A 27,803-nucleotide genomic window follows, 5' to 3' on the forward strand; every position below is an offset into this window, starting at 1 on the left:
ACGTGGGTGTAGGCGTATAGCGGGAATAAAAAACAAATTTACCAGTTGATTGTGATTCATCGTCAATATCATGGCCTTATCCATCAATAGAAAAACTAAAACATGGTGATACACGATCTCAGAGTTCACTGCACAATCAGGAGTAGCCTACATAAGCTATTTAGTGTCAGCTTTTCTTTATTGCGGCAGTAGGATATTTAGAACATATAGCCTAATGAAATAATGAAATATCTAGATTTTTCCCAGGTTTCACAATTTTATTGACAACAGTATCAGTTTGTGTAGTCATCAATCGGTTATCCACTCATCACATTCATAGTCTGTTTTCATCACGTACTTATTTACTAATTTGCCATCTCCTTTCTCATCCGATCTAAGCTATGTGGCAGTGTACGCTTAAAGCTCGTCACGTGTTGCCCTCATTTGCAATGCTGAACTGAATAGCCTACATAAAAACACACCTGTGTGGACACTAGTACCTGTTGTCCAGTGCAAAACAAACAGCACAGTGTAGCATATATGCTATTGTATGTAGCATGTTCTCTCTCACTTACCACCCGCTCTCACTTCCAGCCTCCAAATATGTGCTAACTCTTGTCAAGGATGTGACAAAATGCAGGTAAATGTGTTTTTTTTTCTTCACACCTTCTCTTCATGAAGAAATCTTAAGATTGTCTGAAAATGCCACATCTCCTGCATCCCTCCAAAAGGGGGTTCTGAAATACAAACTAAATTGGAACACAATAAATAAACTGGAGCCAGAGGTAAATCAGACTCTGACTAACTATCCAGATTAAACCCAGCTCAACTCCCCCACCAACACTATATATTAATCAAGGACAGCAGCAGCCATTTGCTTTGGGGCTTTATGATGGCATTTCACCACTGATGAAGAGTTGAACCGTGCTCAAATCATGTGGTCAACACAGGTGGAACACATCCAAGTTGGAACTTCAGAGCGGTCTGATACTCAGGTGGTGCACATCATTTTCTGTGAAGGAAGAGAATTAATTGGGAAAATGTGAAAAAGTGAATTGCTTGTCATTTCTTATTCCCAAAATATAAACGAGTATTTGGAGTTAGAATTAACAAAACCAAACAAGTCCAGGACACATATTCTCAAGTTTTCTTTTAAATATGCAAATTGTATAACTGCCATGTTTGGGAGTGATATTTAGCCAATATTACAGATTCAAGGTCCTTTCAAGATCTGTTCTTCACTCTTGTTACTCAACTGTTAAGGAACATTGCAAGTAATATTAACCTCATCATGCAATACCCAAAAGGCAAAGGTAATAAATATGACTTAATTTGTAGAACCAATCAGAAGGTGAATGACACAGTCTATGTACAGACTCTATAGTCTGTAGATTTTGGATACATTGAAAATAAATAGATATACTAAGTCCAGTTGCTTACAATTGAGTACAGATATTCATTGATAAGCATGTGGAAGCCACACACAGCAAGTCAGATTCTCTCTTAGTGCTTTTTTCTAACACATGCTATTATCAGCTGGACAGTACTGTGGACACGCTTCTAACAGCACAGTGAGGTCCAGTCTCCAACACTGACCTCCTCTCATGGAGGTGTGGAGACCATTGAAAATGTGTTTGCTGTTGTTTCATTTCTGGTAAGAGCTGTATTGCAGATATTTGTTATCGACCTATGTTGGAGAAACAACATTCCAATACACAGGAATAATGATTAGTTATAGAGAAATTATCATAATTTCGATCAAAAGATAAGCTTCCCTCCCTCAGAGGCTCCTTTTGATTCACCAGTGCATGTCAAAGCACCTCTAGGGGAGATGTGATGAGCATGTGTAAAGTGTGGATGAATGCAAATCATATTCAGGAGTCTTTCTTCTCTCTCTCTCTCTCTCTCTCTCTCTCTATCTCTCTGTGTGTGTGTGTGTGCTTGTGTGCGTGTGCGTGTGCGTGTGCGTGTGCGTGTGCGTGTGCGTGTGTGTGTGTGTGAAGCTTTCAGATGTAAGCTATCTGGTCAACAGATGCTTCTCCTTAATGATAGGTACAGTGTGATTCCACAGTTCCTTCAACATTTCTTTGCATTTGGTACTTTGCTTCACTTGCTTCACAGCTGAAGTTGTAAAGTGAGAGCAATCACAGTACTTGTCAAGCTTGTCAAGTTTGGTAGTTGATCCAAAGTGCACAGAAAATAAAGAACCACACTCTCTTCCAGATGTTGGATTCGTTATTTTATAGACAATTGGCAGTGTGCTATTTTTCAAACTGAATAGCTCTGTCCGGAGTGAAAGTTCTGTTTTTTTTCTTCATTTGGTTGGGATTAGGGCATTTTAGCTTGTCTATTTATGTGAATTGTATCAAAAATACTATTTGCTTTGTTGTTAAGCCTTGTGTAAGTGCAACAGCTGGAGAGTTTGCCATTTGGTCATAGAAATGGAACACAGTGGTTTCAATCTACATCTTAAACAGAAAGCAGATTCTAAAGCCAAAGGGACCTGGTCTACAAAAGAATCAATTGTGGGAACACGATCCATCTCTGGGTCTTATTTCCTTTTGTTGTATCTGCAACTTGTGCTCTTTGACTTGTTTTACCACATCTCCTTAAAACATCCTGACATACTGTGTTGATTATGTTGATTACCTCTTGAATTACTGCAAAGCCTCAGTTCAACATCTACTAAAGGTTATGGTTTATCTTTGATTTGTATTTTATCAACTGTAAACACTAGGAAAACGGAAATAGAGTATCTCTCGTGCATCTGAAAACAGAAATCAACTGAAACAATAAACAGAATTTTCTCCCCTGACGAATTGTTCAATGTGTTATTTGTCTTTGCTGTAGAAAGACATTTAAGAATTTAAAGCATATTATAGCATAGCAACTATAGCATAGTATATTGTATATCAATGCCTTCTATTTCACAGTGCATCCATGCTAGTTCCCACATTTCCCACCAAGACTTTAATGGAGCATCTCAATCCAAACCAAATGTTATAGTAATCTTTTCAGTTCCGTATTGCTTATGTACTTAACTGAATAGAGACAAATGATTTCTACAGGGAAAGTGCCAGTCAGTCTCGTCAAAGGCTTCCTTTTGAAGTGCATTCTTAATGCCAAACAATGGTGTCACTTCTTTCTTTTAGTCCATAAAGTTTTTTTGTTCATTTGGAAATCACAGAGACGTGTAGTTGCTTTTATCTCAGTTGTTGGTGTTACGATCAATATTTTTCAGGTTGGTCTGGAATTTGTGTCGGCTTAATATTGCCTCACAAGACCCTCAAGACACAAAGTTCGTTGAGAGCTTGCAACATTCCCTTTGTCCTGGATCTCCACGATATCAGATGTGATCATGTGTTACCCCACACAGACAAAAACAGGTTTATTACATAGTGTAGTTATTGAACATGCTGTTGCAATCATACAGATTAGATTTGCTAACAGCCATATGAATTATGAAATTCAGCAGTATAGGTCTGTGTTATGGTGGTTTCCACTGCCCTTTTCTATATGTTTTATGTAAGCATGAATAACAATACAAAAACAAACAAAGAATGTTTTGCTATGTATCACTAAGCAGTTCATTCAGATTGATGTTGTTCAGTGAGTCACATCATTGCCTTGCTGTGAAAACCTCCATAAGTTTCTCTGACATAAACAAAATGAGATGGATATGAACGATATGAATGCCAATAATAAATGTCCAGTAAATGACATAACAAAGTCCAGCCAATGGCATTAGTAGTGAAGTGATTTTGTCCCCAAAAAAAAAACCATGAAAAGCTTTGCATCAAAGCAAGTCAAAACATGCAGAAACATGTCTCATGTTGAGTATTCCGTGCTATACATAAACAGTTTAAAACGAGGTCCTCTGAGAATTAAAAAAAAAAAAAAAAAACATATTCATATGGTTGAAAGTAGAAACGTCAGTAAGATAGTGAATTTCTCTGGCCAAATTCTGAGTGTCTTGCATTATCATTATGATAACGGTTAGGCCGTGGTGTACGGAACATCTATAGCCCCTGTTTTGTTTCCATAGTAGCCATGCATGAGGCACCTCAGGCCTTCCCGCCCTCTGTGAAGACAGAGCTGCAGACCGTAGACTTCCTCAGTTCAATTTTCATTGACTGACTCTCAGCCCGTGACTCTAGCCTTGTGACTGTTGAGACGCCCGTGACTGTCCTCCCTCCTGTTTTCATACCTTTTGACATAGGGATTCGTGTGGCTGAGGACCGAGTTGACTGTCCATCCGCCCCGGACTACAGGAGAGAAAAGGGACAGACAGAGAGCAAAAGAGAGTAATTTTCAGATGTCATCCAATAACATACCTCTAGTCAATTGTCCATGCAAATGCATGTCAAACTGTGTTTGTTTTTAATCATTGAAATGGAATATGTCATTCAAGATGGCAAACCTCATTCTGAAGAAAATATATATTTCTTAAATGTAGTATTTTTTTTATTTTGTCAACATTTTTACTCTTCAAGCCATTACATTTTTCATTTGCGTAAATTAAATAGATCTGAACTGAGTTAAAAGTCATCAGTTTTGATGAGGGATCACATCTTGGATATTGAGTTAAAAGTCATCAGTTTTGATGAGGGCTCACCATCTTGGATATTGAGTTAAAGGGCATCATATTAAGCTATAAACACCACCAGCACTCAGGTTTGTCAGGGATTAGCTCACTGGGGTCAGTGTAGTCATAAAATAGGTATTTCTCAATGTCATTTGCCCGTTACTGCTGACATTATTTATTCCATCAAGTATCGAACATACAGAAATAATAAAAATAATGCCAGGACTTATATGAAATGCTTTGAGTAGGGGTAGAGTGGCAGATATTGTAGCATATTTCCCTGATTGTGGAGTTAACAACACAACTCTTTTATAAGGTTAATGATGCTAGACAGGGATGTGCTAGACTCTTGTACATGAAGTACATTCTTTATTTAAATAAAAGGTTAAGATGGGGTATTGGTCAGTTGGCGCCAGTTATATCCCGAGCTGAAATAGCTTTTTTTCCAGGGGGATATGCATGTCATTTCATGCCAGTGTTAGTATTGGTCATACATTCAGAAAAGTACTCAATTTCTATATACCTGGAAAGAGAGCTATCTAGGGAGCAGACACCATCTGATATCATTTTGAAACATTTCAGAAGCAACTGGAATATAGAAATAGCAAGTCATTATATTGCCTGTCTCCACTGAAATACATTTGCATGAAAAGATAAGACATTGTCCAACAAGGTTTATACATATTGATCAAAAGTAGTTATTTTTCTGTAATTACACCCTTTCCTTAAGGAAAAGTAAAGTACTCATTATTTTAGAACAAATACACAAGACACCCTGATGCCGTTTGAATAAAAGACACTAATGGTCAACCAATGGTGGAATCCACCAAGCCACCCAGTCATTCAGCATAATATTTTTTTTCCTGAATTCCACCATTAAGTTATCAACTGCAAGTAACAGAGAGACAAAAAGAGAATACATCCTTTTACAACCGATGCTAATTAATTTAAATATTCAAGGAGAATGAACAGTTTTATCACTCACCACTGACTGTGTTGGTCTGGCAGGAGAGGAAGTAACGGGGGTGATGGTAATGCTGCTCGTCACTTTGCTAGCGGTGGTCCGCCCCTGTGTGGTGGTGGTGCTGTGACGTGGTGATCTCAGTACCGTGCCCGTTGCAGCTTCCTTGCTCTCTGTAGTCATGGTGATGGGCCGAATGGTCATCATAGGACTGCTGCCACTGTCTTGGGGCCTCTTGAACTGTGGCCCCAAGTGAATGTGGATTTTGTTGTCTTCTGTGGTGATGATGTTTGTTGTGTTGGAATTGCACTTTCTAATTGATGAAGGAACTGACTGCTGCTTCTCGGGGGTGAGCTTGAAAACCGTCTGTCCGGCAGTCACCTCTCGAGACTCTTGCGAATGCGCCGCCACGGCCTCCGCCAGTGGAGTGGTGCTGACTGTGATGATAGAGACAGGGGAGAGGGGCTGCCGCCTGTCTGAACCGGAGCCCTTTCCCACCTCTGGACCCTTGGCTCTGGAGATGGTGGTGATGGTGACTGGGGACTTGGCTCTTTCTGGTCCAGACATCGCGTCACCAGCTTTTGTTTTCGACGTGACTGTAGTAGGTTTGGGAACAATGGTGATGCGTGGTTTCTGAAGGCCCAGAGTTGGGATGATGGTGGTGCTGGAGAAGAAGTCTTCCGCTCGGGGGCTGGTGATCTCCAGCGTGGCCGTGCTGTTCTGATGGTTGGGCGTTACCCGTATGTGCAGAGGCTGCCCAGGCTTTTGGGACATGGTGAGCTCAGGTGTACAAGGTGTGGCCTCTCCGTTGACTCTGGGGATGGTCCTCTCTGGGGTAGTCTGCGTGACAGTGATGGGCTCTTTCCTCTTCATCCAAGGAATCCAAGATTTCCTCATGTTGAGCTCGGCTGCCGCAGGAGGATAGCGTTCTAGAACAGTGGGCTTTTTAAGACCCCTCTGACGTAGATTACTCATGATGTGGTTTTCCTCCAATACAGATTTCCTGATGAACACAGCAGGTGTCTCCTCCTCCACCGGCTCACTGGCAGCTACATCCGTCTGCACTGCTGTGGAGGTCACCGGCACATCCACAATTCTTTTGCCGTTCATACTGGGTCGCGTGACACGGCTGTAGCATTTGGTGACCTCCAGCTCCTTGGTGAGATTCATCACCTCCACGCTCATGCTCTTCTTCCTGTCCTCCTCCTCCATCAGCCTCTGCTGGAGGATGGCATAGTCCACCTGCAGCTGAGAGAGCTGGTCCTCCTTGTTCATTAGTTCATGAATCTTCTCTTTCAAGGCATGGACATCTGCTTTCAGGTCTCGGGACTTAACCTCCTCCATCTTGCATCGCATCCTCAGCTCGGCCTCTTGTGTGACCACCTCTCCCTTCTCTATTGCCTTATTCCACGCAATTTGAGTTCTCAATTCCTCTAGCTGCTGAGAGAGAGCATTGGCCTTGTCTTGCTCTGTCCTGAATTTCTTCTCGAGCAGCTCATACTCATCTTCAGTCTTCATCAGATCCCCTTCCACCACCTCCAATTGTTTCAGTCGGTTTTTTAAGCGCTCAATCTCCAGAGTCAGCTCTTTGACCTTATTGTCCTCATCAGAGATTCTCAATTTGTCTACACTGGTCATGCTTCTGGAAGATTCTCTTTCAGCCTCTTCAAACCCATTCGTTCTTTTTTTCATCTGACCCACTTCAGAGGCAAGATCCTTGCACTTTTCCTTTTCACTTGCAAGCTTAGTCTGCAAATCCTCCTTCTCTTTTGTGAGTGTGCTCACTTTAACCTCCATCTCTGATTTTAATTTCAGAAACTTTTTGCTTTCTTCAATCAGCTTTTCTGTGACCTCCATGACTTTACTTTGTTCAGTCTTAAACGTCTTACTTAAATCGTCACTTTTCTGCTCCTCTTGTTTGATTCTGTCAGACATATTTTTCCTCTCATCGACAAGTATTACTGTAAATGACTTCAGCTTTGACAGGTCTTCTTTTAAACTCAGCTCTGTCTTCCCTAACTTAAATTCTGAGCTCTCCAACTCTTTCACTCGACTTTTCACTGTCTCCAGCTCACTGGCTAAGTCTTTGGCCAAGTTCCTCTCCTGCTCTAGATTGGTGTGGAGCTGTGCACAGTCTGCTTTACTCTTGTCAAAAGCCACTTCCAGTCTCTCCAGCTCCACCATCCTCTTCTGCAACTTTTCCACCTCCAGCTTGAGTTCCTTGCTGTGGCTCTCCTCATCCTGAAGCTTCTTCTTTAGCTCCCTGCACTGCATCTCCGTCTTAGTAATCTCCTCGTCCTTGCCTTCCATCTCCAGAACTTTCTTGCGGAGGTTCTCCAGTTCGGCCATAAGGCTCGAGTTGCCACATTCCCCGCGGCTGATTTTCTCCCTCAGTTCCTGGAGGTCCCCCTCAGACTTCTGTAGCATGCTGTTGCGCTCCTCCAGGTCTTCTATCTGGCGCGACAGGGTGGCCAGCTTCAAGCGCAGCTGCCGGCTCTGGGACTCTTGAGTGGCTAGTTTGGTCGTCATCTCCTCATGCTCCTGGGAAGCCTTGGTTGCCTTGTGCTCCAACTCCGCCTCAAGCCTCAGGGTCTTCTGCCGGTCCTCTTTGGATTGGCTGCTGACTGTCTCCAGCTGCTGGTCCCTCTCCTGCAGGTTCTTGCTCAGGTCCTGGACCTTCTGGCACTGCTGGTCAATCTGTTCTATGTGGAGCTGCCTCTCGTCCACAAGCATGAGGGCGAAGGACTTTAGCTTCACCAACTCCTCTCGAACTTTCTCCAGTCGCTTGCTGTGATCTTTGTCTTTTCGAGCCTGGTAGGCTTTCTCCTGTTCCAGGAGCTTCTTCAGTCTACCATTAGAATAGACACATGGGGGTGAGGCAGGAGACAAAGAAAAAAACGGGGAGGGGGGTGGCAGTGGAAGAAATGAGACATTTTGAAGTAATGATCATACATCATTGATATTCTAAAATATTCCAAAAAACAAACAGAAAACTTCTGTTGTCTGAAAATTCTTAACATGGGGGATGAGGGAATATGAGGGAATCCAGTAAACCACTTCATCTCAGAAGACTGATTTGCATTGGTTTTCAAACATGCATAATGCATTGTGTCAAAACTGATCATAAGCAAACTATTTTGTTGCTGTGAGTATCATTTAGCAATGATCCTCTTCTATAACATCACAACCCTATCAAACTTCATACACATTTTTGTGAGCAAAACAGTAAGCCTTTTTAGGTTATCACACATGTGAGGTGTCACAGAGAAGCCTCTGTGTACAGAAGATTAGATTACCCATTCAATGACAAACAGAGAGAGTAGGCACATCACAACAGTACCAGGTTGAATCTGAGTAGATTCAAAATAAGAGCATAAGTCCATTTGATCCCGTGGGCAGGCTGAATATGAAGCAGAGAAGCAGAATAAATGGAAAAGGCATGATAGAAAAATAAGAACAAAGAAATAGGGGGTCAGATCAGTGAGCCTGGAGCCTCGTGTGATTGAGCCTGACAGGGGTGTCTGTAGCTCTCAGGGTATCACGCATGAGCAAGGGACTCGTCGCAGTCAACATTACAAAAGTGCCTGGGTAGATGTTTAACCAGCCTAAGTGAGCAGAGTTTCACTGAAAGGCTGGCAGACTGCCTCAATACCCTTTGGAAATTCAGTGAGCTGTTTTGGACTCAATATGCATTACTGAAAATGTTTCACAGTTTAAGACAAACGTCACAGGCACAAGCAGACATCTGCAGACCAACAAAATGCATTAAGGTTTTAGATTTGTGCTCAAATGTATCCAGCATCTTCATGCCAGACTTTTCCTATTATCTCTGAACTCTTCCACAACACCTCCTGAACTCAAACTTACCCTCAAGGCTGGGAGCAGTGCAGGTAGATCCATGCATGGAGTGTTTTGAAGCTGAGAAAAAGGCTCAGAGTTGCAGCAGCCCTCACGAGGGATGGATCAGGGACCCCCCCCCCCTATGCCCAGGAAATTAGCCATCACATTCCAAACATGTCATCAATGTGCAATGAATGGTGAAAGTGGCGTAAAGCAGCATCTCCCCACTCAGCATTAGCCGGTGATGTCATCCCTCCCATATAAGGCACAGGATTGTGCTGTCCTTGTTTGGGCACAGAAAAGGGGAGGGGCATAGGCTGAGGGGAAGGATTTTTTCGTGTGGCTGTTATCGTGTGGCTGTGACTCTCCGTGGACTCTTGATTGTGAGGGGGGGGGGGGGGGGGGGGGGGGGGGGAGAATGATTCCCCAAAAACAGAGACCAAGGATGTTGTTTCAGGAAACAGGCGATAGAGCCGATGTCAGCTTATAGAAACTGCGGAAAACTAAATGTCAAAGTTCCCTTTTCCCCCTAATCCTGCACAAACTTTCATCTTTCAACTTTTCAACTTTAATGACCCAATTGTTTCTGTTCTATCTTGCGACCTATGGTGTTCCCATGGAAACAGGGCAACAATGCAAGAGTGAATTATCCCTTCCAAAGGGAAACTATACCTTCCTCTCTGAAATTCCCTTCTCTGACAGACTGCAGGTAAAGTTTTTTTTTAAGAAAACCTATCCTAAACAAAGAAGTATTATGGCAAAATATAAATAGCACAGGGAGGAAGTAAAATAACCAAATGACTGGACTGGGAGGGAAATCAGACAGAGCTCCTCATACTCTTATACTGACATATGACCATGAGGAAGGCAGCTGAGGGTAGGGATTCAAGTGTAGGTGAGAAACGCACAGACTGCTCTCTCACGTCTCTGTGAATGGCAGTGGCAATGGTATTAGCACCTGCAGAGAAAACGGCCAGGAGAGACCAGTAAAATTCCAAATGCCACGCGGATGAGGTCAGCACTTGTTTGAGTCACCATCTGCGTCACGAGGCACAAGATGACCTTCAGGGAATCTGGAGCGCTGGCTGACCACCACCACCACCCAGCAAACAGTTCTCAGAACCGTAGAGAAGAAATGTAACCTTTGGTCACAATCTTAGGCTTGAGATGACAAACGATACATGATAAATTGCAGCTGAATGTGAAGGTTTATGTCAAGTAGAAAAAAGTTAATCATTTAACCCCAAGGCAACTGACTGAGTGTTCCATTGCAGCAAATAAGAAAACAAACTTGTTCTTAAAAAAAAAACACTGGATAAAGCAGAGAGATAAACATGAGTCAGACCTCAGAATTCAAGATATGAAATTTCGACAACCTTAATTCTGATAGGAAGAGGAACTTCACAGGAAATACTGCTCAGATATCCGAACGGACGGAATCTTAACAGACTTAACAGTTTCTGAATTTCTGAGAAGTTGTTTACAAGAGAGGAAAAGGTACTGCTGTTGTTCCCATAATTCAAATATATGGTTTAGTTTCACATAAAGCTGAAAGCACCAACATAATGGAAATATGAGAAGAAGAGAGAGAGAGAGAGAGAGAGAGAGGGAACGGGGTCCCAGCAGATGGACGGAAGCGAACAGAGCCTCTCATTGTCATGGTAGCATTCCCGCCAATCAGAGGACTGACAATCTCTCACAGGTGCTCCGGGCCGCTATGACATAACCTGAAGTGAATCCCGGGAATGAGGCCACTGCTTAGGAATCTGGCTTTGACACAGTCTGGAAAACCCTAATCAAGGATACCCAGGTGGGACTTATGAACAAGGGCAACGGGGTCAAAAGTGAAACTAAGCAGGAGAGGTGCCTTTGGTTCGACCTAGCCATGGTCTGCTTGGTTAGGCTATCCTACTGTTCAAACAATAGTGAACCTCCCAGAATGATGACCATGAATGCTCATTGTAAAAGTGATAATTAATTATAACTCATCAAAAATGATACAAAATTATAACTCAGCAGCTTCAAGGACAAGTTTGTGGAAATAAAATAGTTGAATAAACCACTCAAAGCAAAAAAAAAAACAAACACTCTGATCCTCCGGCCATACATCATCCTGTCAAAACAGATGATCAGACTAAACTGTCCGTGGAGGCATGCGGCCCGTCTCCTTTGAGAGGATTCTATGCTTAAAGGAGAGTTAGCTTTGCGTGATAGCTTGTCAATTCTATCCTTAGATCTATGCCATGCTCTGGCTCCCTCACCTCCATGCACTACTGAGGATGGGACTGATAGTGATCATCTGCTGTGGCGTCTTATCAGGTGGGTGTGGGTGATGTCATTGCCTCTGCCTTGACTTGCCTGGTAGGTGGGGGGAGACCTTAGCCATCCTAGTGAGGTTGCTGCCATGAAGCTCGACTAGATCTTTAATGCATCTACTAATTGTGGCATACGTGACATGGGATGGACATCACTGTAGTCATTAACTGTTAACAAGCATCATGCAATCCACCAAGGAGATGTTCCACTGCTATGAAGAGAGACTCTGTGCACTTTCTCGAGATAATACCAGCATGGCTTCCCCCCCTCCACCTCCAAACACACCCCTCACATGATGCCATCCCAAGCATGAGGGCCATTGTATTATGGCCTAGTGTGTTATTTATCATTGCGACGCTCCATTCATCCCACTTCAGTGCCCCACACCCCTTCCGTGCAGCGGCTTCAAGGGGCCCCCTCTTCATGTCCTTCTGGTTCCCCATGATCTCAGCCATTTGCTCGAGTATCTTACACACGATGTCAATGGACTTTGAAGCTCACTTTGCCGCCATTTTGTCTCATGTGCCCTTTGTGTGTGGCCCCTTTTGTGTGTGTGATGGCTGCTGCTGTGCTGCCTCCATGGACACAGAGAGCCAGTGTGGCATGACTGTGACCTGACTGGGATCTGTTGTGTGGGATGGTTATGATGTCCTTCAAACAGAGCCCCCACACCACACCACACCACACCACCCCCCCTGCCACCAACTCACATACACACACCCACCCCTGTACTCAATTTACAATGTGGCATACATGTATGGAGAAGTTGGGGGAAGGCCAATCTCAATGAGTGTATATTCCTAAATACATGCAGATGGAAACGCATACAACACGAATACACATACATCACATATATTCAAACACAAATCTGCTGTACACACCTCTCCCTCTCTTGTTCTAGCAGGTTGGTGAAGTCATCGCTCTTGTTGATGAAGTCAGTGTGTTTGCGCTTCTCGCTGTCCAGATCGTTGACCGTGCGCCTGTGGCATTTCTCCGCCAGCAGAAGCTGCTCCAGCATGCGGCGGTACGTCTCTCTCTGTTTGTCCTCCAGACGGTCCAGCTGAGGGGGGACGAGAGACACACTCATAGCTCACACGCTGGACAACAAAACACCACCACCAACACCCCCGCCAACACCAGGGTCACTGGGAATCCCAGGGTCAATACACTGATATAAGGTGTGATTTCTTCACATTGTTGGCTACGCTGGAGGAACAGGGCATAATAAACAGATTTCATAGAAGACTTTGAAGACTTTCAGTCTGAACATGTCAGCTTCACCCTAGCCTGTATGTATGCATATCATTTTTAGAAACTTCTAGGCTTTCAAATGTTAACGGTGTCTTTAGGGTTGGGAGCAAAGTTAAAGAGTGTACACATAAATGTGTTTTTCAGCTGTAAATTAAATTATTTCCCTGTGATGAAGCACATCAATGCTGGTGTTAATATTGGGAAAACCACCATTTTGACATAAAAAAGCACCATTTTATGGGCTACTGTTCATCCATCATCATCATCCAAGGCCAAAGCTGACATTGAGACAACTACTTAGTTCATCTCTACGTCATGATATACAAAGACTCAAAGTCTAGTAAACTCTCAGACCCTTGCCCACTCCTTAGCATATTTTAATATGATGCCGTGGGTGGGTGGAGTTATGCTCCGAGCTGTGGGTACTGTTACACTTTAAAGATGTCTCTCGTTCTTCCCTCACCTCAGCCATGGGTACTTCATACACGTCTTCTGTGGCCGTCTTGCTGCTGGCGAGCAGGGCGTCCCTCTGGAGTGCCTGCAGGGGCTTAACGGGGGCGGCTGAGCCGTAGTGGGCCTCGAGGACCTCTGGTCGTGTCCGCTCAGACTTCATCATCTGGATAATGTCTTCCCTTGCCTTAGAGCAAGCATATCACATCCAGCTGAGTATACTTACTATGTGTTTTATGTTGTTTCATTTGAATGATAAACACTTATACAAGTACACTTTTATCAGCTTTGTCTCAAATGCTTACGTGTCAACTGTTTCAAATCATTAAGGCATTTTTAGGACAACATTACTATAAGGATGGCCTTCATATAGAGACTCATCACTGAAATATCAGTCATTTAGAAACGAAACGTTCCTGGGTGGGTGGGTTCCGTGTTGTACAATTGGTCATAGCTGCTAGTTCTTATTTGTCACAGATAAAATAATCTAGGTGAGGTCTTTGTAAGGGTAAGTCTGTAAGGCTGTTGTTACACCACAAGAGGGAGCTCTACTCTCACAACATCCACAGCATTCTTGAAAAGTGTGACACTAGATGTTCAACATGAATCACATAAGACTTCCTAAATAGGACTGTATGTAGAGGTACAAAGTGCCAATTAAAGAGTTGATTGTTTTGCAAGGAAAGCTTTGCTTCAGATTAGTCTGGCCTCAATTCAGGATCCCCCATGTAGTGAGCATGGAGCTGAGCAACTTTGTCCCAGGAAAATTAGGGGTGCCATCAGGGGAACTCTAAGGGACATAACTTTTTGATTTTCTTATGGGTACCCTATGGAACTTTGAGGTTAAGGCTCTAATAAGACAGCCCCACTTGAAGCTGTAGTTGTCACTGGTGTTGTTGTGCTAGCCTACCAATGATGTGTGACCAATGAAGTGACCAGAAAACAACCACCGTTACAAGACATGGTTTGAAAAACAACAGGCCTGTCCAAGCCAGACCCGAGTATGAATGTTGATACACACCACCTCTCACCTGCACCTCGCCCTCCATCACTCCCAGTAGTCGGAGAAGGTCCTCTTTGGAGAGATCTGTCATTGCGAGCTTCTTCTTACCCCCACTGACGCCCCTCTCGGGGCCCTTCTGTGTTCGCCTGGCCGTTCCAGGTACGGTTCTGTCCTCCTTGCCCTCTTTGACTTTCCTCCACGTGGGGTCCGGTGCATTCCCACCCTCATCTTTCTGGAAGGCTTTCACAGCTGGCTGTGCGATCTCCAGTTGACCTCTGTCAGGTATCTCCATGGCGCTACTCCGCGACCTCATGTTTTACCTCCAGTTTTGAAGAGAGCACATACAAGGAGAGACGAGAACAAGATTTCAAATGAGTGGAAACTTCCAGGGAGCGGGACATCTGAGAGAGGTAGAGACAGAAAGGGAGAGAGAGAGAGAGAGAGGTGTGTGGGTAGAGAGAGAGAGAGAGAGAGGGAGAGGAGATGCAGGTAGAGAGAGGTAGAGACAGAAAGGGAGAGAGAGAGAGAGAGAGAAAGATTCTGTACCAGTGTGGTGAGCTATACAGACATCAACTACAAGGCAGAAGGGTTTTCTTCAGAGCATACATGAGAAGAGTACATGTTGTTATAGGCCACGGCAATAGGAGTCTCCACTGAGCCTGCCAACAGGGTAGTGTTTAGTTGCACAAGTGAGTCATCAGCTCAGTGGTCAAGACTGCATTATGACTAAGTCACTGGCCAACACTGAACAACAGAAATGTGTAACTTGAGAAACTGAGGATGGATGGCCATCAACAGTTCGACTCCGGTGGCCAACTAGGGCTTTGTGTAAACACAGGGAGCATGGATTCACCCCAGTGATTAAGAAATTGTGTGTTCCCCTGTGTGTCTTTAACTGCTGGCAACCTTTGCAGAGAAACGTCAAAGGCAAATGTTCTACCATGAGCAGCTAATTATATTCTCCTTATCAGTCATATAGCAGCCACGCTGTCGTAAACTCCCACTTGAAAACTAATGGTAATAACAAATGCCTCCCAATCCATTACTTTAATAGGGGTCTCTAAGACTTTATTTCTCTACTCCCCCACTGGTAAATGCAGAGGTATCGGGATGTATTAAATCACATTAGGGTGATCACTTAGTCTTTAAACCTGAGCCTGACTGTTCCTGTTGAAGCGACGATCAGGCTAACACAGATGTTTCCTAAGTACCCGGCTCGCTTGGTTGAGGGTGACAAAACAAACCATCGCCAATACTCTCTCCTTCCTTTCCAAAGAACCCAAATATTTATCCTGCGTGTATGTTTCTGTGGTGGGGAGCTGAACAAGTCATTAGCTGAGCCATTTCCCTCTAATACAGCTGTCAGTTAGGTAAAGCTCACACACAGATGCTTCCATATGACCTGTTCTGCGAGACACAGGCCAGATTTAATACTGCTGCTAGTGTATAGCAGGCCTGCCATGATTTGCGAGGGGGATTTCCCCCAGAGAGAGATGTGGTCCGCAGCCAGCCAAGAGGCCGCTCTGACAGAGATGAAGTAGGCTTGCGCACAATCTCAGCCGTGTATTTCAACTATGACTTCAGGAGGTTTAATCAATAGCAGGGAACTAGCGTCTCCACCGCTCCTCCCTTGCGATCGCATACACACTCGACCTCTCACCCCTGACTCATTCTCTGTGCAAATCTGGTGTAATGCTCAAACTATGTCTTTTTTTTTTCATCTTCTGTTTGTATGGCTCTAATGAAAAAGTTGGTGTGCGTATTGTGATTAGGTCCAGTGACATAACTCTTCCAGTGACATCTGGGGCCAGCTGATCCTCAGGAGATGGAGACCTGAGAAACAAGTGCATTTATACCCTACCCTCACTCCTCACTGCAAATACAAACAAGATGTTACATGGTGAGGGATGGTCAAGAGTCAAAAAGCCTTCAAATGATGTGATGCCATCGATTCACTGACCTGACTGCAATGTCTTTGTTCCAGATATACTGTATTTAGTCAAGTCTAAAGTTGGCAGCTGTCTGGCTAAACAGCAGATTCTGCTAATGAAAATACAATAAAAATAAAATAATAATGATCCCATTTCCATCTTGAAGTTACTCCGTGAGAAATGTACTTTATGGGCGCAGTACTGAGCCAAATTGGTCCCCAAATGTAAATATTACCCCTGGTGTGTGTCTGAGTGTATGCATGTGCATATTGCTTTGCTTTCTCCACTAGTTACATGCTCGTCTTGCAGGGCCAGACATGACTTCAGCACATTGTGATGAGATTCATGTGGAGACAACCCGTATAAGTTTTGGTAATGAAGTGCGGTGAAAGACACGGCAAACAAGGCTAGCTTGCGACCTAAACCTTGCCCGCAACTCGACAAAAGCACCAATCACCTTTGACGTTTTCTGTTTGGACCTGCAAGTGTACTTTGAGCTGCACCTTCACGAGACACTGGTTCAGGCTGTTTCAAGCGCACAAAACATGCCAATCATTCACATATAGACTAAATTCCACATGGTTGTATGTTAAAGCAGCAATAAGGAGTTCTGTTCCAAAACTAGCACGCTAACTACCTAAAAGGCAGGCAAAAACCATGCAAACACCACCAACAGCCCAGTTGACACTGATAGAAGCTTGCCAACACTAACTGGTGTCTTTTGGCAGTATAGCTGGCAATGTCATGTGAAATGTGAAAGCTTTTCTTCGCTTTTTGTAGGGTATTCCAGCCTGGTACACAGAACTACATAGGGCATATCCTGGATGGCTAGTGGGAAAGACACAGGTGTTTATCTGTCCTTCACATGACCATATGCTATCAAAATTAATTTGAGGATGGTACCAAAACTAGTTGCCTATAAAACCATACCTCAAAAAGTGTCAAATTGTTGCATAGTGTTACTTTAAATTGTGACTTCAAAGCTATTTCACTGAGGAAGGGTATTTGTAGTAGGCCTAATTTGTTCTGGTTATAAATTATGAAGGTGAACATAAAAATGTATTTGTGTTTATATCAGACTTATATAGAGTACCCTTTAATACTGGCTCATGTGAAAGACCAGTCTAGCCGTGAGCTGGGTAGTTGGTGCCTCTGCAAAGGATGGCGCACAAACACACTCCAGGCCTATGGTATATTTCCTGCACTCGATCAGAAGCTCGGGGCGCCACTTGACTATCAAGAGCAATAACCCAGCCTTGCCAAGTATGAGCAGCGTGGCGTGAGCAGCGTTTTAATCAGGGAATGTGAGGCCATTGTTTCCACTGGTCACAGTGAACAAAAGAGTCATGCTTTCCTTTGCATCATCCCACACCTGGGGGAGTTTTCGCTTTTGCCTTCTTTGGCCGCTTATCTGAGAGCAGCCAGCAGTGGGACGCCTGCGTACCCCTCTGTCAAGCCCAACAAGGGGGTGCATCACGCCACAGACCAGCCCACTGACCACAGACCAGCCCTACGCGAGCCGTCTGATGACTCGTTCGCATCGTTAAGAGCACATATTAACAGCATGGTGCTGAGAAAGCGGCCATGGGAAGGATCTCACCCAGAGAGCTGAGCCGAGCCCCGAACGGCGGGGGGGGTTGTGTTGTGGGTCCTGTCTGCTGCGGACGTCTGATAGGATGATTAACGACGCAAGTGTTTGTGCTGATTCATAAAGGTCAGACATAAATCAGACACAAGCAGACATTCGCCGTGTGTGAGACGTTTTATGGTGCTGCCGGGAGTGATGATGAAACATGGAGCCCCACAGCACACACACACACACACACGGGCCTGGGTCGAGTAACTGCACAGCAGTCATACCCCGGCCCACTCTGGAAAAGTATGTCGAAGCCACTGAGCCCGGACGAGGCTAGGCCACCAGGTTCTGATGAAACCAGCATGTGACTTCAGCTGGGAAAATCCTGGCCGCCGAATGGCAGGAGTCGGTTAAGTGCTGATAGTTATTAATAGTTGTTACAGGGAAGCTGCCAACCACTCCTGGGTACAGCCATTTGGGCTGTCTTCATTTTGACTGTCAGTTTGATTTGCTTGAAAGCCTTGAGCACTGTTGACACAAAAGGCAATGTTTCAGATACATCAAATGTATTGGTAAAAACAGCAATGGTCTATGACATTATTGAAGCAAGACAGTTTCTATAGCTGCGATGTATAAACATGACTACCTTCATACAAGTCTTTTTTGCTTAGATGACTTCAAGAGCAAACATCCTTTCTTTTTTCAAAACTGACAATACTATACAGTGCCAGAAAGTAATATTATACGTAACATTTATTTAGCTTATTTCATTTCTGTTGTAAGCTGAATGTGTTCCATTTATTTAGCTATCCCTCTACCTCTGAACATTTGCCTCATATTTCTCCCACAGTTTTCTTTTCAGTTGTATTTTCAGATTTTACATTAACATGTTTCAGCTGTATACTTAACTCCCTACCACCATATCTCAAAACAACACGTGTTCTCCTATAGGTTCCATCTCTAGCACCCAGTCAGTGTTGACTTCTAATCACCTTGAATTTGGAGGATTGCCTCATAGCTCAACACTCTAAATTGAGCTGGGTGTATTTTTAGCCGACGTGCTCATCCTCGCCAGAAATGTCATCATCACCGTCTTCTGCTTGAATGTTGGAACATATATGACAGATATGACGCATAGTCGTGACTTATGTTCTGCTCATAGAAATTAACAGGAGGGCAAAGAGGGCCTGGATTTCCCCGCATACCACAACAGATAGACACACACAGACACAAACACACAAACACACCAACCCAACAACCTAGCTCAGTCTTGGATTGGACCCACGGGTGACATGCACAGCTGCTTGTTGGTGAAATTGTAGAGTATTTTTAGGGTCTCCCCCTACTTGTGCTATGGGTCACACAAACAGAGATGGCTATCAGTTTATCAGATCTCAGCACTGCAACAAATGCCAGTGCTTTCATTCCCCCCCCCCCAGCTGCAGTTTGACAACACAACACACCCGTCACTCCACCTCATTGTGAATAAACCCCACAGACTGAACGCGGGATTCTTGCTCGTTCTCCTTAGAGTAGTTATTGGCACTCCCCAAGACTCCTGCAGCGAACATGTTCAACGGGCCATACGCCATCGGGGGCATTCAAAGACATCTAAATAAAGCAAGATCACTGTGGGTATTGATGGAGCCATGACCTCTCTCACACACGCAAACGAATTTACTCACACCGCATTCCCTGTTGGTATGACAGTAAGGCTTAACTGGGAAACAGTCTGGTCTGGTGCCAGCCAGGCATTGCTGTAATAGTTGATAGGGGGGGGGGGGGGGGGGGGGGGGGTATAAACAGACCAAAGGGGACTGTATGGCTACCTTTCCCTGGCATTATCCACCTGCCATCATCACTGCACATGTTGTGTTCGCAGTGAAAGGGAAAGGGCTTCAGATGTACTTGTCTAAATTAGGCAGTGTGTGTCTGGCTCTCAGCCAACACAAGCATTTGTATACTGCAGAGGGTAATCATATTCACCCTCAGACTTTTCAAACGGCTGTCTTTAAGAGAAACACTAAAGTTCTAAGACAATGATTAGGAAAATAAGCTTCTTGTGTACATTATGTAAAGAGGAAAAAAATGGACCCCGTTTCCAAAAACATGTTTGTAGGAGGTTCCTTGTTTTTCGATTTCAGTGAGGAATTTGTAATGAAACTGTGAATTTGTATCTTAGAGAGGAAGTTTTTGAGGAAGTGAGGAAAAGTGGCATCAACGAGCTGTTTTGTTATTTTCTGTCTCTTCGTGGTCAGAGGTGCACTGTTGTCTCGTTAGCTGCTGTGAATCAAAGCAGTGACAGGGAGTCGCAACCATCCAAAGTGCTGCCCATCCTCCAGTGGATGGACCAGTCTGCAAACCTTTCACAGAATAACTCTTCAGAACAGAACTTGATTCAGCCAAGCGAAGACAGGAATGTGACTAAATAAGGCAAGAGAGAGAGAGAGAGAGAGACTTTCTGAGGAGTCCTGCATGCAGACACCTCCCTTAAGCAAAGCAGACGTTTCAACTCATAGTGGAGAAAAAAAAGTTCATGAAAAAGAGTGCAACTACTCATGCATCAAACTCCTAATGCTGGCAGAATCCTGAGAGAAAGCATTCTAGAACATTCCAAAAAACATAGATCAGTGGCCCCTTAATGTCCCTGTGTGATGACAAGAGCAGGAATCGGAGCACAGGGTGACACCTCATCGTTTACTTTACACTTTACCGGCCAAGACATTGAATTGGAGCACTTTGGGAGTATTGCTATGCAACACACCGTGAAAACAAACCAGATCGAATGGTGTGACAAACGAACGTCCATCCGAAATGTGTTGTCGCTGCGACTAACTGCCGGAGGGGGGAAAGATTGTTTGGGTCCTCGTTACGGCGTTTTAGTCATGCGTTTCCAGGGCAAGTCTGTCATTTGCTCCGGTGTATTATATTCTGACTCCCTGCTAGACTTGTGTTTCAGGGTTCAGGCGTGGGTCAGAGTGTCGTTTCAGAGTCAGAGCTTGTCCTCCAGGCATAAATCCAGAGCCTGTGGAGGCTGAGGGGGTTCCTGAGGGGTTCCAGCATTAGACCCACTCTGTGTCCGCACCCCCTTCTGCCAGACACGGTGACCTGTTCGACCTCCAAATCCACGGCAGGATGGGAACACCTGGGCCTGGGAGGTCCTGGATGGCTGTATGCGTGAAAACAACAGCAATGGAGAAACTGGGCTCTATACTCGGCCTGTGTTGCCCAGTTGAAGAATCGTGGTGATGTTTTTTAAACCTTTAGCTGGTGTTTGTTTTGTCTGATCTAGAGTTCCTTCCTGCTGGTCGGAGTTGCGTGTGGTCATTTCTACTCCACGGAGGTGCAGACTGTAAGCATTGCAGGAGTCTATTCATGTTTATTGTCTGATGCAATCTCTCACATGTAACCACAGCATGTTTCCACTTTTTCATGATGTCTGATGGACTTTGGCAATCAGGGACCCGGCCACCCTGCCTACCATTAGGACATAATGTATTCCTCTGACACACTTTGAGCACAGTAGGACTAGAATATCCGTGTGGAGGCTAGATTACAATCTGTAGTATTCCGAGCAGGACACACAAATATAAGGTTCTCATTTGCAGCAGCCTACATTAGACTAAGCACTTCCTGCTTCGTTGGGCAAGTGTATGATAACCATCTGCTGCTTCCTGGCCGACTGTCATTTCACATCATTTAGAAGCCTCCAAATGGTATCCATGAAGTCACACAACACTATTATCAAGATGTGATGTTTTTACCATACCACATGAGTGAAAAAAGACAAACTGCTATAAACAAGCGATAGACTGCACACACACACACACACACAAAGAGACACACAGACACACACACACACAAACACACACAGACACACACACACACACACACACACACACACACAGAGACACACACACACAAACACACACAGACACACACACACACACAGATTTTGGACATGCTGATCATACAAGAGATAGACTGCACACACACACACACACATATATATATATATATATAGAGAGAGAGAGAGAGAGAGAGAGAGAGAGAGAGAGAGAGAGAGAGAGAGAGAGAGAGAGAGAGAGAGAGAGAGAGAGAGAGAGAGAGAGAGAGAGAGAGAGCGTTTCAGAGAGTTTCCGCTATATAGTTAACACACTGAGTATGCCTTCATAAACCTTTGTTAAGTCGAGACTGAGCACCTCTGTCCATATGTTAATACGCTCAGTGTTCTAATTCAATAAGACAGGTCCGTGCCTGCTGCCGTACAAGGGTAGCAGGAGGGGTGAAGGACAAGAGCGCAGGATTCCTTTGAATGCTGAGGTAAAAATAGAGGCTGTAAACTTGGCCGGGTCCAAAGCTATATACAACCAGAATCTAGCACAGGGCGGGGGGGGGGGGACTCGAAAAGCTGTTCTGAATCCTACCTTTGATTGAATTAGCTTTCTGTTTCATGACAATGTGTGTCTTTTTGCATTAGGTAATGATACAAAATGTTGGAATGTGAAACTCCAGTGCAAATATTTGATCTACTTTGGAAAGTTTCTATTCCTCCCAGACTGAAGTGTGGATACTATCTGACTAAACGGCGCGCTATCAGTAGAAGAATTAGATTGATAAGGCATGTTCCATCTCTAAAAGCCTCTCTTCAAAAGGACCTACAGTGGGCTAGCCAGGCCAGAGGAGTGACATCACAGGCCAGATGTACTGTAGTTCTTGAACAGCCTGGTCTCGCATGCTTTTCTGATGGGATGGGGATGAAGTCACTTCCTTCATAAAGTAAGGGTGAAAGAGACAGACAGAGCGAGCGAGCAAGCGAGCGAGCGAGCGAGAGAGAGAGAGAGAGAGAGAGAGACAGAGAGAGAGACAGAGAGAGAGACAGAGAGAGAAGGGAGGTGGGTTACTCTTATTTCTCCTACATTTTTGGCCAGTTGTACTGTATACACAATCCCGAAAGCACTTGGCGATTTTGTGGTCATCTTCTTTGCTAACATATTGTGTCAAAACTCCTGGGAAACAGACCCTTTTCCTGCGCACATTCATTTCATCTGAATTTACACAGGACAATAAATTCAGTGAGCAAGGCATTACTTACAAATGTGCTGTGCAATGCAATTCACTTACTGACTAAAACAAAGCTCTTGAAACACCAATAACCCTGAGGCGTTTCACATTTACCATAGCATCCAGTATAAAGGAGTAAACAATAACAGGACGGTGTTTGAATGAATTAATAGCACACCTCATATGTTACCACTTACAGTATGTGCAGTAAAAGATCACATTAGCTCCTGAGCAAACTCACTTTGTTTCAATTCTATTTTTGCCGCTCCATGCCAGCGCTGGAGGTGCAGATGATGATGCCCATCAGACCAGGACTATAAACAAGGGTCCATTACCACAACAAACCACCCTGGCCTTCAACAGGAGCCTCTCTACCCAATGAGTCATGGGTCCTTGGCCACCTAGGTGCAGCCAATAAGCTGCTGATGATTTCACCGCTGTTCCTGCCGGGGCTTTAGTGATAAAATGTAAATGTCACATTCCGTGGGTTAGTCATTTTAGAGTCACACACCCCTCCAGATGACACACTCCTCAGATGAGGCACCCCATCCAGGTGAGACACTACTCGGATGAGGCCGTCTTTCACTCATAAGTATGACTGGATGACTGGTGTCACACTACACAGACACCGCAAATGATCTGCTTTCTCTTTTAATGTCACCGCTAGTCCTCTCACATTTATACGTAACAAACGGGACAAATATTTACAGCACACTATACTCGTAAAACTAATATTTGTACTATTCAGCTGCATGCCTTGTTTTCTGCTGCTGAAAAGACCATTATGATTTTATATACAACCCAGCGTTTTAACACTGCGGTGCTTTTGACAGTTACGTGTGTCTCATCAGTGCCTGAGAGAAAATAGCTTAGCAAACACCCAAAACCCATCCTTGTTTTGTTGTCATAGTAACACTGGCTGGACACAAAGCCGGTGGGGCTGCTGTGTGCTTCACACCGAGGCTGCAGAGCCGAATTAGTCTGGTGATCTCATGGCCCCAGCATCTTATCACTCAGCGTTTGGCTGCGAACGTTAGCAGTGACAGCGACTCTCACACGGGGACCAGGGTGATTTAAAGCGAGACAATCGGCCGATTACCTTACCGAACTGCAGCAGTGCACACCTCACTCAAAGCAGCTCTCACAGCTTTATCCGCCAGCGAGCACGTAAAGAAGGGGGACCTTTAGGGAAAGATGTCTTGGTGTTGATTTAATTGAGCTACTCAGGCAATAGTCTTTAAAGTCCTGCTGGCTCCTTGGGGCAAAGGGAATGGAAAACCAAATAGACAAACCTCTGTATAATGACATGGTATATTAGGGAAGATTTAAAGAGAATTACTGGGGATAAATTACTTTTTATTGCTCTGTGACAGCTCCACAGTGACAACTCAACAAGCTCACTCATGTGGACTCTTTACGATGGCAAAGATGTAAGCAGAACTTCAGTCACTCAAGTAAACTGTCAAACTCCACTGTCTATGTAATAAAGATTGCCAAATCATGGTAGAGTGACAACTGTAAATTATGTATAGTTTGATCCTTGAATACGATTCATCACAAAATACAGTGTCATAAAAAAGAGGTAGGGGAACGTGTAGGAAAAAGCCCATCATGGAACATTGTTTTCACACCGAGACGTGGGAAAACTGTACCCAATCTGGTTTCACAGCCTAAACACCGAGAGAGGGGGGAAATACTGCCTGCTCACTGTATGCTTCCAGAGCAGGAAGTCTGTCAGGGATCCCCCTTGTGTCCCCCACAGGTCTTCAGGGACAGCCTTAATTACATCCCATGACGAAAACGAAACGTACACATTAACCAGTGCTCTCAAGCCTCCCACACTGGAGAAGGAAGGAAGGGAGTGCGAGCGCGGTTTTCAAAGTCTATTATTAAGCCATCCGGACAGTTCCATGGCAGCACACAAAACAAATTCATTATCATCCTCTGAGAGTGGTTTCAGATCATATCTCATGAGGCTGTAAATCCTCCAAGAGCTGAGGATGCTGCATTCTGTGAAAAGCCACTTGAGGAATGTGTCTCTGTCCAGAGTGAGACTTAGAAACAGATTTTGTATGCCCTCCCATTCTAATGTAAACAGTAGATACTCCAAGCTTAACTGTTCTGTGTCTACTTTAAATCTTTCTCCAGAGAATAATTTATCTAGCTTAGGACGTCATGCGGTGGCCTCCACAGCATCAGAGGATCAGCCCCCCCCCAAAAAACACACACACACACACACACACACACACACAGAGAGAGAGAGAGAGAGCGAGATAAACTGAGAGAGTGAGACAGAAACTGGAACACTTGGAAGGTCCTTCATCTCTGGAAAAATATTAAAGGACCATGTTGTAAAAGTCGCCTGATGACTCCATGGCTTATCAGTGCGTCTGCATCAGTGTTCTTATTTCTCATTGGTCCAGTCGCCTGAGGCAGAGCAGAGGCACTCCTTGGGTTGGAGATGTAATCAATTAATGCTCCTTTCTAATGTACCATTTCCTGAGTGTGGGGAGCATTTACTGAAAATCAGGCTGGCAGAACAGCACATCCCACAGCTCTTCCACAACTCATTGATTCAGATGATGTGCTTCCTACTGAACCATTCATGACTGCCACACACACACACACACACACACACACATATGCACATACATGCACCACACACACACTCACACACATAATGGTGGATTGCTTTCTTATTCATAGGAATAATAGCTAGAAATTGATACACTAGGAGAAAACGTAGTGATGATAGGCTGAGAAGAGGTTGTTAATATCTCTGTAAACAAACACTACTGCCACCCTTCAGTGACATCACCGTCACCAATCACCGTCTGTTTATGAAATACAGATGATTCCATTCTGATGTACAGAACACATCTAAATACACCAGCTTTAGCATTTGTGGTCTAATGTCATAAAGTAGACTAGAATAGACTGGAACTGAAGGTTGCTGCCTTACCTGTCTACAGTAGTCCTAATCCAGCGGACACAGCTCACACCTGGGGAGTACCAGCTGCTGAGAGTAGAGCCCCAGCACAAGGACAGAACCTCCTCAGAACCCTTCACTTTCAAGCCTCTGTGTCCAAAAAACAAACACCTTTCACAAGGACACTCACTCCTTTTCCTCTGGCACTTCTTTGCTCTCCCTTTTTTTCTCCCCCAAGTCTTGTGTTGTCTGGCGGAGGGTTTCAGAGGGTTAGGGAGATGGACGTTAGACTGGAGAGATCCTGCTTTGTCTTCTCACAAAGTTTGAGCCAGCAGGGTGACTCGCACCAACTGTGAGCGTGAAGAGAGTGGGTGAGCGTGAGCCAGAGTCCAGGAGGGAGGGAGAGAGGGAGGGAGGGAGGAGGAGGGGTTGGTCAGAGCTGTTCTCTCTATCACCACTTTTCTTTGGAGAAGTTCATTTCTGCCTTTCTTCTTTAACCACAGCAGTAGACACCCAAGTCAAACGCTTTTTTTTTGGTCAAGAGTCTCCCTATCTTTCTTCTTTGTCTCTCTTTCTCTCTTCTGTTTTGTCTCAGGGCAGAGAGACGTTTGAGGCTGAGGGGAGAGGAGGGCTAAATTTAAGCAGAGCTCGCAGGCACTCTGAGCTTTTAACAGCTGAGATTCAGGCATGTGCCTTCCAAGTCCTCTATGATAGCTGAGCCATCGGATTCCCCCATTCGAGTGGAGTCCAGCTTAACCGTTCCAGCAAGGTGAAAAGTTAGAAATGGACCAGTCTCTGGGCAGATGAGGAAAACCACTACTGTACATGCAGACACCCATTAGATTCTGTCACAAAAACGTGAATCCTACTCATGCATGCATTTTAGTTACTCTGCTTGGCATTTGTATATTTTTAGGAGGATTTGTGTTGGTTGCAATTATCACATTTTACATTTGACATTCTGTTTTCACTCTCCACATTATGAAACAAGACAAGAACACTAAGTGGTTACGTGGCTAGTTACGTTATTTTAAAACGATTCCATGGTGTCACATGTAAACTGTGTAAACACCAGCATTTTGACTCTAGGGTGTATGCATTACAGTACATTATGTAACGTTGAGGGCAAGTGTGCAAGACAACACTCCGCATTACATAGTGGGGACCACTCATCAGGGCCACGAGTAGGACTGCAATGTAGCTCATCTCACAGAGTGGTTACCGTCATTGTACCACTGACCACCAGTTATATTCTAAAGTAACTTCTTCTTACTCAGTGATTTTTCCACCACTTCATATGGTGCTTTTCAAATGAAACACTTCAATTCACTGGGACACATTGCACAGTTGTATTTGCTCAAGAGTAAAGGCAAAACCCAGAAATCTGGGCAGGTGTTTGTTATTTCAGTTCCTTTATAAATTATGACATGTACCTCACACACACACACACACACACACACACACACACACACACACACACACACACACACACACACACACACACACACACACACACACACACACACACACACACACACACATTTCAGCAGCAGCAGTACACTTTGCAGTATCATGGACACAGATGTGCTTTGCTCTGAGGTAATAAAATGCTCAATGTGTTTTGATTGAATCTCAAAATCCATACACACCCATATGAAGTCATGGGTTGTCTCGGTTGATTGTTGCAAAACAAGGGGAACTCTGTAGCTGGAGGTCGTACTGTAGATCATGGAAGTCTTTCTGCAGACGTGTAACATTTACATTTGAAAAATGGAATGTGCTCATGAACACTACTGAGGAGTTTAATGTTGTGACACACACTCATCACTAGGTAATGTTATGTCACACACCCAGCACTAGTTAATGAGAAGCAAATTAATGCAGTATTGTGTGTGTGTGTGTGTGTGTGTGTGTGTGT

At 44.3% G+C, this 27,803-nt stretch overlaps 1 protein-coding gene across 5 annotated transcripts; it reads right to left on the bottom strand.

Annotated features, from left to right (window-relative positions):
- Positions 1 to 242: 242 nt before the first annotated feature.
- LOC105897047 (filamin-A-interacting protein 1) lies at positions 243 to 26,482 on the bottom strand. Of its 5 annotated transcripts, XM_012823894.3 has the most exons (8): positions 25,919 to 26,480; positions 14,414 to 14,705; positions 13,396 to 13,569; positions 12,563 to 12,741; positions 5,550 to 8,373; positions 5,088 to 5,152; positions 4,187 to 4,244; positions 243 to 991 (listed from the first exon to the last, which is right to left on the bottom strand). In XM_012823894.3, the coding sequence occupies exons 2-8, from the start codon at positions 14,696 to 14,698 to the stop codon at positions 971 to 973; spliced, it is 3,606 nt and encodes a 1,201-aa protein (XP_012679348.2). In that variant the 5' UTR covers positions 14,699 to 14,705; positions 25,919 to 26,480; the 3' UTR covers positions 243 to 970. The 5 variants fall into 5 exon arrangements, with proteins under 5 accessions (XP_012679348.2, XP_012679349.2, XP_031437448.1 ...); XM_012823895.3 differs by lacking the exon at positions 5,088 to 5,152; XM_031581589.2 differs by lacking the exon at positions 243 to 991 and having other exon boundaries at positions 4,046 to 4,244.
- Positions 26,483 to 27,803: the final 1,321 nt, after the last annotated feature.

The sequence above is a fragment of the Clupea harengus genome, chromosome 15 (assembly GCF_900700415.2).
Source record: "Clupea harengus chromosome 15, Ch_v2.0.2, whole genome shotgun sequence".
Taxonomy (NCBI): domain Eukaryota; kingdom Metazoa; phylum Chordata; class Actinopteri; order Clupeiformes; family Clupeidae; genus Clupea; species Clupea harengus.

Excerpts from the sequence above, each read along its gene's own strand:
- LOC105897047 (XM_031581588.2), bottom strand. The coding sequence starts at position 14,698 with ATGAGGTCGCGGAGTAGCGCCATGGAGATACCTGACAGAGGTCAACTG. Across the intron at positions 8,374-12,562 it reads CTAGAACAAGAGAGGGAGAG|ACTGAAGAAGCTCCTGGAAC; the intron begins GTGTGTACAGCA and ends TTCTAATGGTAG. Across the intron at positions 4,245-5,549 it reads CCAGACCAACACAGTCAGTG|TCCGGGGCGGATGGACAGTC; the intron begins GTGAGTGATAAA and ends TCTCTCCTGTAG.